Consider the following 13,756-nt stretch of genomic DNA (forward strand, 5'->3'; position numbering starts at 1 on the left):
TAACGAGGAAATAATTTAGTGTATTTTTGTTTATTATTTTTTGTGAACCCGGAAGATGTTTTTATTTAATTGATAAATAAATGCATCAATTATTCCGATGAAATAAACCGTATGATTCATTCAGAGTAATTCTCTTTGTTCAATTAAAAATATGATTATGCACATTAATTATTTATTGAGTTATTTATTCCGTAATTATTTCGTTTACATGTTTTTGACCGTTTATTTATAAATTGTATTATTGCTACCATGTTTTGGACTAATTCAAATGAAATAGCGGAGAATCTATCACTCAAAATAATTCTACCAAAACCACACAAAATATACAGATATTTTATTTATTTGTTTTTTTTTTTAAAACGCAAATCTGCCTTTTACAAAAATTTATAATACAAACATATTTGGCTAAATAAAAAAAAATATTTTACCCAAGATTTATAATAAAATGAAACCTAAAAAGGATACAAGATTTTTTAAAAAATAACCTAAAAATTATACAACATATGCAGTAGAAAGTTTAAACAATTTAAGAATAAATGTAAAAAAACAAATAAAATAATGAAATATTTTAAAGTCATATAACAAGAAAATCGTAAGTACTGTTTCATACAGCTGGGCAAAGTGAACAAAAATTGTACGTATTATGAAATGTATAAATAAATAAATATAATTAGCATTCACTATCTATATATACATCAGATATATTGATAAGCGACGAAATTCTTATTATATACATATATTTTAATATTTTTTTTATTTATTTATTCATATTTTTAGCTTACAAACTATAATTAATAATAAAAATAATGTGACCTCACTGGGGTTTCCCGTGCCGAGGACACTTAACAATTAAGTTTTTTTTAAATTACATTTGAGAATAAACAAAGAAGACTCACTTAAAAAACAAACATAATTAACAAATATTCAGACAGTTTTAAAAACAAGGTATTTATATATGTACATCAATTTTATTTATATTACAATTAATATATGCGTTCTTATAATTAACCCAAATATTTTTAGAGTTGTAAATAACTCACTATTAAAAAAGGGAATCATGTTGGTGTAGATTGGGATTCGAACCACGGCCGTTTGATCCGTGAGTACGAGACACTAGCCACGGGACCACAACCCGATTCATAATTGAGTAGTGAATAATTTGTAATTTAATACAACAACAGTCTGCTGACGCCAACCGTTGCGTGCTAAATAGGCCCTACGGGTCTTAGTGAAACTGCCCTGTTAAATTGATTGAATCGGCCCTACGGGCCTCAGTTAATTAGGAATACAAACTAACCCTACACTGCGCGAATATTTTTTATGGTAAAAGTGAAACAGAATGATTTTTTTATTGAAAAACGAGCTTATTAACACACTTCATCATTCCCTTTCCACACCTAATGGTGCATAGGGCACTGCATTGGTACACCAATTGTAGCGTATCTTGATAATTTTTTGTAACATGAAGGTAAAGTGATCAGTCTTACGTTTCAGGTACCAGTCCAGGGACTATGAAATGTTCTAGTGTAAAAAAAACATCCTTTTAAAAATATTACATGTCAACCATGTCGAAATTCAAACCCGAGACCTCTTGCATGGTAGGCAAACGCGCTGACCATTACACCGCGAGGGCGACATTAACACATTTATTTATTTGACGGACTTATGCATTCCATTCTAACGATGGTAAATACAATTTCTTATAATATCGGTAAATACAATTTATTATTAATCGATCATACCGCGCAACAATCGATAAAAATGTGTAGTTAAATACACATTCCTTCTAGTCTCTAAACTGTTGTAGCCGAGCATACCCTGGAGAAACTCGGTCGGGTAGAGCCGAGGATAATACCCGCACTCTCTCATGTAGAGATATCTCAGAAACTTCTTTTGGATTTTATCTATCATAAGAGAGTACTTCAGTTCATGTGGCCCCCAAATCATCGAGCCACTCTCGAGTCTACTTCGCACCAAGGAGTTGTAAAGAGTTCTCAGTACGCGGGCATTTTCGAAAACCCTGGCAGTACGCATAACAAATCGTTACATCTTCAATGCATTACCACTGATTGTCACTCTGTCATTAGCACTCTGTCATTTTATGAACACATAGAGATGTGTTCATGAAATGACAGAGTGCACACATCTCTATGTGTTCATGAAATGACAGAGTGCTCACAAATCTAACGCCCAGATCCTTTACATTCGATGTTCGTATCAGATTCTGGTCATTCATTTTGAAGAGAAAAAAAAAGTTTTTTCGGCCCTAGTGAAGGACGTGACCGAACACTTGGAAACATTAAACCTAAGTTTGTTTCGCCTTCCCCATTCAGATATATTAGATATATCCGCTTGGAGAAGACGAAAATCGTCGGAATCGATGTTCCATCATTGCTGGGACAAGTAAAATTCAATATTCCGATTCGTGGGTTGAGAAACAATGAAGTACTGTTCATCGATCAGCATAGAACAAACTATGACCTTAATTCTCCAATGACCCGTCTTTGTCGTATTGTTGACTGAAGACAAGATCTGGACTTTTCTGGTTTAAGTTTACAGCGATTTAAAAAAACACCAAATAAATAGTCCAGATCTTGTCTCGATGTCCCTTATGTTTGTCAATGCTTCTTTTATTTTTTAACTGTTTTTGACTATTCTTTTATTGTAATATTTAAACCCAATTAATTGTATAAATGGACAATGTCCGTCAATAAATAAATCACCGATTCGCTCTCCAGGTACACATCATACATTCAAGAGACTATTTGTTGCAAATCATCCTTGCTGCTAGGTGTCCTATAAAAGTTAAAGAATGCATAAGTAATTTTCGCTCGTCTTCTTCTTTTCAGGTGGCGTCTCGCCATCCCCGTGGACGAGCACGGGCAGCGGTCCCGCTGCATGGAATACGACGTGAACTGGGCCGCCGTGGGAGCGGGGGCGGCCGTGACAGAACCCAACTCCACGTGGCCCCAGAGAAAGTGCCAGAACGGATGGGAGTACTCCCACGAAATACCATACTCCACAATCACGACAGAGGTAAGAGATATATTTGTTTTTTTTTTCAAAAAACAAACCACGCCGTTTCCCCGTTAGATCAGATCACGCTTCCTCTACATTCATACATCTTCTCATGCCCGCGCGCTGATTAATCAGACTTTTATCATTTATTTATTTATTTATATATACGTCCAATGTGCATTTTTAAGGACATATTTATGCATAGACAATTATTACAAAAAAAGTAGAAAGATTCAATGGTTTATAGTAGACTGTGGGAGTGAAAGCGGGAGAGAGGTGTTTGTAATTGAATTTGATTCAGTGATCGTTTGAAAGAAGACAACTTGTTATCAGAGAAATCAAGACTGGTATGTTTGTTGGCGGACCTAAGAATTCTGGGCATATGGGGAATGAAAACCTTAGTTAGTTCTATGGTTATCGGTATGAAAGAGTAAGTTTTATCTGAGGTTTCTAGTTGGGATATTTAATTTTATCGAGCTCAGTAGTTCAGGCGCATCAAAGAGTGTCCATCTTCAAGTATTTGTTAGATTTGGTCATACGATGTCTTTCTCTATTTCTGCGTTCTTTCACTGTTCATAAGATATGGTAATTTTATTTCAATTTCAATCACTTACAACAACAAACCATCACGAGAGGATAGGACGCCACATCACTCGATCTTTGCATATATATCTCGCTTCATCTACATTCATACATCTTCTCATGCACGCGCGCCGATTATTCCGACTTTCAACATGTCCATCTTCAAGTATTTGCTGGATTTGGTCATGCTATGTCTTTCTCGGTCTTCCTCTATTTCTGCATCCAGCAAAATTGATTTATTTACATTCATTAGTTTATTGCACATTATTCGAGACATAAGTTCCAACTCCATGGTAATAAAAGTCCTGTTTTGAGATGGGACGAGCAATTAGTTGACACAGACACATGAGTAACACGTGAGTTATATGGGATCAAAAACATCAATATGGTAAACAGTAAACTCAAACATTCGGAAAATCATTATTACATTACGTGCGTTCTTTCGCTGTCCATTCGCTCTGCATGTACAAGCCGACGCAGAGCTCCTTTCTTGATTTTGTCGATAATGCTTATCTCAGCCATACATAATGTACGGATCTCAACACTTGCGCATCTATTGTACATAGTTTTACCACACATTCGCCTGATAGATCACATTTCGACAGCATTCAGCCTTCTTTCGTCCCTGTTTTTCCAAGTCCATACTCTACTCTCATCCATCAGGGTCGGAACCGGGACTTCATTGTTAACTGCTAGTTTTGTCTCTTGCGACAAACCAAAACGCAGTTTGCAGCAAAACAATGGGCCGTTCTCAGGTCGAGAACTGCCAAATGGATATTAATTTGCATTGTAAATACTTTTAAATATGTAAATGTGTATTTATTATTAGATACTATCCGTGGCCCTGTTATAGGTCCTGTTGGATATACAGATCTGGTGGCTTCTAAAAAGAATTTCAAGGCTTTTAAAAAGTTTTGTAATCATTTCGGCGAATTGATCATGTCCAATCAATTTAATCCCAGTCAGTGAAGAATTCACTTCCCTCTCTTCTCAATCCAATGAAGTACATATTATGTACTTCTGGATTACTTTCTTTCGGCACAAAGATGCTAAGGCTACCAGATTTCAGAGAGCTCCTTCGGGCAGTTTTTCTCGTTTGACAACGAGAAAATTTTCCGTGTATGTGGGCACCGCCAAGGAGACTTATGTCCTCAAATGCAGTGTGCGGTATGTGGTGGGTAAGCTGTGTATTTATTATTGCAGGGTTATTCCAATTTATTTTTCTTTAATTCGTCTATATTTATTTTATAAAGTGAAAATACACGTGTGTTGTGTGTGTGTTTATTTTTTTATTAATTTTATTCACAAAATACTTATGTTACATTTATCAAGACATAAATTCCAACTCCATGGAACCAAAGTCCTGTGTGAAGTTTGTTTGTTTGTCCGTCGCATCTCCGAAACGGCGAGTCCTAACGGCCTGAAATTTGGACACGTCATTTTAGATGCAAGTTCAAGGTTAACGTTGCTATTTTCAAGTAAAATTTTAATCGACCTCTACTCGATAAAGACTCAAACTTTATATGGATGCCTAGTGCGGCCCTGGCATATTGCCGTTAATTAAATGTCTTTAATTCATAAATTTATCCCCTAAATTGAGAAAAAAATCATATCTGAAGTAAATATGTTGATATAAGGAAAGTTTTTAAGCAACATAATACACGTGTCGGGACAATAAATGCTGAAAATCAATGTAAATCACGGGAAAATATTTTAAATCAATTACTTGTGAAAACTGTCTCCTTTAACACCTTTGACGCTCCTACTGCTGCAACCAAACATACTGCAATTCACCATAGTCGATTTTTATTTATTATAACGTAAATATCCAAGTTATATTGTTGACCTCGCTCTTTCATGACATTGGTCGTAGGGAGTCAGAAAAGTTGATGCATGCCGCGGATTGGAGATTCTTACTGGATGTCAAAAATCAAATATGAAAATAATGAATAATTTAAAAAAATATATATACAGATAGCAACCATGAAGTTTCGGATTATAAATAAATTGTCTATGTTTTATGAATGTATGTATTTGTATGCGCATAAGTGTCAGTACGTGTGTGTGTGTATATACATGTGTATATGTGTTTGTATATATATATATGTGTATATATGTGTATGTGAGTATGTATAAAAATGTGTATACCAGTAAGTTTATATTTTATTTGTCTGTGCTCTCTATTCATTTGTTAACTATTATAATATATTAAAATGTAATTGCCTAGCTTGGAACGGGGTATGTACCCTTGTTAGCTGGGCAAAGTGTACGTAAAATTGCGTTTTTGATAAAAGGTGTAAATAAATGAATAAAAAATAAAAAATTGAAAAACAAAGTCAAGCACAGTGACAAAAGCGTCCGATAGAACCGTTGTGTGTTTGTTGTCAAACAAAACAAAATGGCCACCAATTTGTTGCTAGCCAACATCGCTTGCGTTCTATGAAACAATGTGATAGGGCTTCTCCATAGGTTGATGCATTATTACTCTGAGACTTCTTCAATCCAATACTATGAATATGCAGATTATGAACAGCATTAAAAACGTAGAGATTAATTATTTGACCTTGGATGCTTAAGGTTTAAGAGATATTAAAAATGTCTCGACTCTCGAAATTTCGAGTCTCAAGTTTCGGATGGAAGTCCTAAAGGAAACTAGCTAACCTACGCACAGAAATGCCATCATTTTACGCATTTGTAATGCGTCTATTTATTTCCACTTCGTTGGTTTTGTCGATATGTATGGTAGAACTTTATTATATTACATGTAATTTATGTACAAAGCCGTGTATATACTTCTATGATATAATCAAATGCTTGAAAATAATTAAGATTATACATAATTGCAACTAAGTAGAAGCAACGGGTTTTATATTGCATTTAATTAAAAAGTGAATGACCCTCGGTTCCTTCCTGCGGATATGTTTTATTATAATTTAAAAAAAGAACAACTTTATTTTTTATTAATAAATTTCATAAAAGGTAAATGTTTTTTAAAAAATTCTATACATATCTACTTTTACACATCTAGTAAATGTTATCACTGTAACTCTCCAAAAAATAGACTTAACTCTTGGGCTCGGAGAGTGACTTACACTGTTGTAGTTGTTTATTTATAGGAGTTTATATAATTTTAAATAAGAGTTCATGAGAAAAAAATAAAAACATAGGATATATAAAGAAAAGACAAAAAAAATAAATACATTCACACTAATTGAAATTTAATGTAGTTTTTACACGTGTTCAAAAAATTTCTTCAGATTATTTTTAATAGTTCTTAGTTCATTGGGAATATTATTTTTACCGCCACACACGTCTTTCCTGGCAAACATTCTCAGCTTCTTCTACATTTTGTTTTATTATAATATTTTATTTTATTTTTTAATTAATAAATTTCATAAAAGGTACATGTTTTGAAAAAAATTCTAAACATATCTACTTTTACACATCTAGTAAATGTTATCACTGTAACTCTCCAAAAAAGAGATTGACTCTTGTGCTTGGAGAGTGACTTACACTGTTGTAGTTGTTTATTTACAAGAGTTTATATAATTTTAAATAAGAGTACATGAGAAAAAAATTAAATCATAGGATATATAAAGAAAACACATATAAAGAATCATACATTCATACTAATTAATATTTAATATGGTTTTTACACGTGTTAAAAAAAAATTCTTTAGATTTACTTTAAATTTATTTATTCACATATTATTTTTGACAGTTTTTAGTTCATTGAATATTATTTTTACCGCCACAAACGTCTTTCCTGGCAAACATTCCTAGCTTCTTCTACATCCAAACGTCTTGTCATGCTTGCCTTTCGGTTCTTCCTGCGTTTGACATGACGAGACTTGATCTTTTGGTTTATCTGATCATGCTGCGTCTTCTTTCAAATGTCAAATGGTGTGTAAAACTCTTCAAAAACAAAAAAAAGCTAATACGATTTTGTCAATTTAACCTAATTAAATGTTTTGGGTAAGGTAATCCTTAAGGCAGCAATAATGGTAATGAGTCGCGCGTTTTCATCAGTGTGGCCATTATGTGAAGCAAATAAAAAAAAAAAAAATCTTAAATGAATCATTCTCTAGGGGGTAGAGAAAATCCAGAATATCACCCCTGAGACCTTTCCTTAATCTGGATTATTCCTGACTCAGATTTACACTATCGCCTGATTTCATCATTCGTAACCCAATATTTACTAATGTTAGAGCCCCTTCTTTATTTACATTAAAGTCAAGATTGAAATGTCACTATCTTAATATTTAAATTGTTCCTTTATCCTTCTTCTTTCCTTCCCACCCCCTTTCCTTTCTTCATAGTATAGTGTTATTTTTTAAAAATACATTTTTATTTTGTAAATCTTTGTTTTTAATTTTTGTATAAAATTGTAAGATTCAACATGTCCATGTATTTATAATTTTCTCAAACTAAACGGTTTGGGTAGGTAGGAAGAAATTGCCTTAAGGCAATATGCCTGCCCTTATATGTATATAAAGTGTTAAATAAATTAAATAAATATTTGAAAAAACTAGTTTAAAATGCAGTTTCGTCTTTTTTCGAGCATTTTCAAATGATGAAATCCTTTGAATCCTTCTCGGTTGAATTTCAAAGTTGGCGTGTAAATAAACCCAGTAAAATACATTTAAAAAAATGTTTTCTGGTGAAAACCAATAATTTCATTTGCCTGATATTTTTTTACGAAATCTCAGCTATTGAAATTATTTAAAGGAACTAAGCTGGCTTCAATAGTACGTTTCATGTCCCAAATATGAACATGAAAGATCGTAAAAGACACGTTGACTCAAACATTTCCAAAATAATTTATTTTGAGAATATCCAGACAATTCAAATGGCCATAAATCGCAATTTCACTGTTCGTAGCTGGCTTGAACTTATTTTCTTTTTCTAATTTTCTAATTCACTAGTTTAATATAGATTTCCTGATATTAAATATGTATACTTATTTATGCAATCCATACTAATATTATAAATGCGAAAGTGTGTTTGTTTGTTTATGTTTCCTTCACGCCTCAACGGAGCAACTAATCGACATCTTTTTTTGCAAAAGGATAGATATGAAAGTAATTCTTTGAATTTCTTTAATTGATTTGCTTTATCTGCGGTCAGTTTGCCTTGCTTTTCGTTTTAGTAGGGAACTAGAACCATAAAAAAACGCACGAAAACTTTTAATTTTAAATGTTGTCTTCGGGCGCGCGGTAATCAAATATGATAAGTATTTTTGAAAAACTCTAAGCGTACCGATTCAGAAAATTTTATTATGATACACTGTCTAAGAAAAATTACAAAATCGGTTCATTTTTGAGATAACTGGATCAGATATCAGATAACTGGACAGCGAATGTCGATTTTAATTATTTTTTTATTTTTATTTATTTATTTAGTTCTATGTATTTACATAGTCCAATATATATTTACAACACAATATTTACATCTGTACTTATTCTAACATTATTTATCACTATTATACACTTAGTATCCTAATTTATAATATTAACTGTTTATTCACTATTTACACTAATTACTACGTAATATTTTCACATATATACTTTTTACATTTAATTTTAAATATATTTACATTAATTTCATTTTTTATGCTTTCTGGCATTTCTTCAAATAGTTTTATTCCCTTGTACATAAGGCACTTCTGGGACATTGCTTTTGATTTTTTTTCCAGTCTTATATTTTTAGATCCTCTTGTTGCATAGTCATGAAAGAACTCATTATTTTTTAGTTTATTTTGAAAATATCTCGGAACTATTCCTTTAATAATTTTGTTTATTTCATTGGCAACATTGAATTTGATTCTTTGATCAATTGTCATGATATCTAGAAGTTGAATCATTTTCTTAACATTTGTTCGTCTCCCACATCTTAATATTATCCTCATCGCTTTGTTTTGTATTATTTGGAGTCTCTTTAGATCTCCTTCATTACTTAAATATAAAATACTGGAGCAATAATCAATGTGGGGAACGATAATACTTTTAAATATCAGCAGAGAGGTTTTAATGTCTAATTTATTCCTTATCCTTCCTAACAGGGATACCTTCTTTGCGATTTTCTTACTCGTATAGTCTGCATTTTTTGAAAAAGATAATTTAGAGTCAATCCAAACTCCTAGATATTTTATGCTTTCAACATTCTCAAGAACTTCTTCATCTAATTCAATACTGTGATCACTGTTAAAACAGCGTTTCTTACCCATTATCATACATTTTGTTTTGTCTACATTTAGTTTTAGCTTATTTGCTTTAAGCCATTTGAAGACTGTTTTTAATTCTGCAATTAGGCATAAATGGTCCGAAGTGCAGTTGTTTTTTTCCCCAGAAATGTTCAAATTCCTGTTTATCAAAATTCCCTGTCACCGCATTTCGTCACAATAATTTATTTAATCCAAAACACAAATGTAAATACGTTAAGTAATTTGAGGAATTTAAGATCTTAGATATAAGGCAATTATATATTTTAATATAATAATGTTTGTGAAAGCAAATTACTCTACCAAATCCCAAAAGGAACACTCCCACACTACCAGAAGTCAAACTAGAGGATGGGTCATGGGGTCTATCGCAAGCTCTGGATTCGGGCAAAGAAATTTCAGGTTTCTGGGCCCCAAAATATTTAATATGTTACCCCAACATTGCACAACCATGGCCCGGATTCAATTAAATAAATTCGTAATAAATTGGTTACTGGATTTAGGTAGAGAAAAATCGGAAAATTTACTCAAAAACATTCTTAAATAATAAATTTATTTATTTATTTAAATCTTAAAGTAGGGCACACATATCATACATATTGTTATGTGTGTTCTAATAATAACATTGCAAATATATTTAATTTATAAATTGTTTATCACATATGTCTTGACCATTATTTTAAATTTTGATATGTTTTTTTCTTCATAAATATTTTTTTCCATTTCGTAATACTTTTTAATTGCTTTAAATAAAATTGAATTTTGTGACTTTGCCTTTTTCCTAAATGGAAGTCTAATTTTGTTCTTTTCTCTAGTATTGTGATCGTGTTCTTGCTGGTTCCGATCAATTTTTTTCCAAATGGTATAAGTTAATACTGTATAACTGTTTAATAAATTAACCAATTGGAAGTATTACACTATTTGAGTTTGTCCAAATGTTCGTAGACAAAAGACTGGATTTCACCCCCTCGGGAGTCATTTTGATTAACAAATTACAACAGGGATGGAGAATACCTTAAATAAGGGAATATGGAAGTCTAGGCATTTACAGGGCTTATGACCTGTCATTGAATGTCAGTCAGTCAGATGAATCTCTTCACAACAATAAAGGTTTCAGCTCTTTAACTTCACTAAAATCAACAAATGGAAGAATTGAAGAAATTTGGATGTTAACTTAACAATTTAGTTTTTTTTAAAATTATATTTGAGAATAAACAAAGAAGACTCACTTAAAAAACAAACATAATTAACAAATATTCAGACAGTTTTAAAAACAAGGTATTTATATACATCTAAATTATTTATATTACAAAACACACAATGAAACAACAAAAACCTAACATAAGCCATACAGTTGTGGAGTAGTTGATTCAGCATTGGTATGGGCGAATGAGACAATCCATTTTACTTCTACCTAGCTCCACTATCCATTTTTTTATAGCCTTTTTAAACATTTTCTCATTACTAATTGCTTTAATAGATAGTGGAAGTAGGTTATAGATTTTAATTGAATAATACTCAAAATCCCTTTGTCTGAAAGTGGTATTAGTTTGTATTTGTTTAAGTTGTTTATGTGTTGAGGATCTAGTGATTATATTATTTGTATGTGATGTATTGTGGGGGTTATGTCTTTCATTTGAGTAAGAGTAGTGTTTGAATCTATAAGTGAGTATTGTTTTAGTGTATAATTGTTTTGGTGTCATAAGTTGTGATTTATGGAATATTTCTTCAGTAGATGTCTGTATCGGGACTCTGAGTATTATTTTAATGACGGATTTAATCTATATACGAGTTGGTTTATACTAAAATCGCAATAAATAGCAAAGCATTGCTGGGTTCAGCTTGTAATATATAAATAAGAGTTTGATATAAATGATTCGAATGATAAAAATCGGTTGTCACAAAATAAATATGTATCGAACGTTCTTTTTTTAAATCGATGTTCGTTAGTTTTTGTTCTGTTTAAAGCATTGCTGGGTTCAGCTTGTAATATATAAATAAGAGTTTGATATAAATGATTCGAATGATAAAAATCGGTTGTCACAAAATAAATATGTATCGAACGTTCTTTTTTTAAATCGATGTTCGTTAGTTTTTGTTCTGTTTAAAGCATTGCTGGGTTCAGCTTGTAATATATAAATAAGAGTTTGATATAAATGATTCGAATGATAAAAATCGGTTGTCACAAAATAAATATGTATCGAACGTTCTTTTTTTAAATCGATGTTCGTTAGTTTTTGTTCTGTTTAAAGCATTGCTGGGTTCAGCTTGTAATATATAAATAAGAGTTTGATATAAATGATTCGAATGATAAAAATCGGTTGTCACAAAATAAATATGTATCGAACGTTCTTTTTTTAAATCGATGTTCGTTAGTTTTTGTTCTGTTTCGTACACGACAGATTACTCTATATAAAATTTATAAAATGGACCGTCCACTTGGCCACTTAACCTTGCTGCAAGAATGCTAAATAGGTTGAATACTATTATGTATTGTATTAAACCAGTCAATCGTGTGATAACATTTAATAAAATATCCATAACTACTTCTGTGTTTTATGAGTATGTTTATTGAAAAATAAAATCACAAGAAAAAGTCCCGATTGATCGGTTTGTATCGGATTTTTTTACATAAAAAATAGCTTAAAAATACAATAGGTGCGAAGGTTTTCACGGTCACTGTTATCAATATTATGTATCTTTTTTGGGTGATACCGTGTATGTTGGATTTGATCCGACGTTTCGGCTACCATTGCAGGAGCCATCTTCAGGGAAAACTGTGTGTTTTATAGAGAAATGTATGTGTTTATGTTATTAACATTTTAGTGTGGAATTAATATTTTAATTATGTTCTATCTAAGTAAGCATTGAAAAAATTGTTACTGTATATAATCCACTGTAAATACTTATGTATGTATGTATGTAATGTAAAAGGTACTTGTACCGTGAATTCTTGAAAAAATAAAAAATAAAATACAATAACCTTCTCAAAAATGTCTTCCCTCTCTGACTTCACGAGTGTGTAAAGTGGTCACCTTAATTTATTTATTTGGTCAAAAACCAATAGATTTTACACAACTATCAAGGCTAAACATGTTGCGTTTGCCTAGCGACGTATTTTTTTCAAAGTTCTTTTTCAAATTTACGTATGAAAATATTTCTCCACTGGATTGATTTTGAAAACACAATTAATGATTCTAAATCCATTTCGTATATTTTTATCGGTAATCGTAGTGCGTAATATTTCCCTATTACAGGTCGCCCTGTGATGTTCTCCATCTCTGTTGTAATATGTTACATCAAATACATTTTTTCTTGGCACAAAGTACACCGTATTCAGGTTAATGGTTGCATAATGATGCAAGGTAAACAGAGTTGTACGGATTATGTCTGGTAGGCGAAAAACAAAGTCTGCATTTTAATATGCAAATGCATTCTTAACGTGTTATTTACCAGCCGAGGTATTTAATTGCATTGCTATCGTGCGATGCATTAATATTAATGGGCTATCATTTATTGGACTTTTGTGTTAATTTGAAGCCGATCGGTTGTTGACTGATTATTAAGGGAAAATTATTCTATTATATACATAAATACGTAGTGTTTAAAACGGTTTATAAAGTCTTCCTTGTATATTCTCCCGTGTAAAAAAAATAAAAAAGAGTATTGTTAAGTGTTCTCGGCGCAGTCAACCCCCAGGGAGGACACATTGTTTTTATTATGTATTTATGTTTATAACAACAACAACAACAACAACAAACCATCACGCCGTTTCCCCGTAGGGGTAGGCAGAGAGGATAGAACGCCATAACACTCTATCTTGGCATACAGACCTCGCTTCCTCTACATTCATTCATCTTCTTATGCACGCACGCCGATTATTCCTACTTTTGACATGTCCATCTTCAAGTATTTGATGGACTTGATCGTGCCATG

The 13,756-nt window shown here is 31.9% G+C and overlaps 1 protein-coding gene across 1 annotated transcript in view; it reads left to right on the forward strand.

Annotated features, from left to right (window-relative positions):
* Positions 1-2,849: 2,849 nt before the first annotated feature.
* The window catches only part of LOC148271694 (organic cation transporter protein), a gene marked incomplete at its 5' end in the record, with an annotated part of 47,918 nt that continues 37,011 nt past the window's right edge, over positions 2,850-13,756 (forward strand). Inside the window, one exon of the mRNA XM_088241045.1 lies at positions 2,850-3,036. Coding sequence (XP_088097171.1) covers positions 2,850-3,036 — 187 coding nt within the window. The remainder of the gene's footprint in view (positions 3,037-13,756) is intronic.

Source organism: Micrasema longulum, unplaced genomic scaffold, assembly GCF_059751315.1.
Source record: "Micrasema longulum isolate JH-2025_06_02 unplaced genomic scaffold, ASM5975131v1 h1tg002722l, whole genome shotgun sequence".
NCBI lineage: Eukaryota > Metazoa > Arthropoda > Insecta > Trichoptera > Brachycentridae > Micrasema > Micrasema longulum.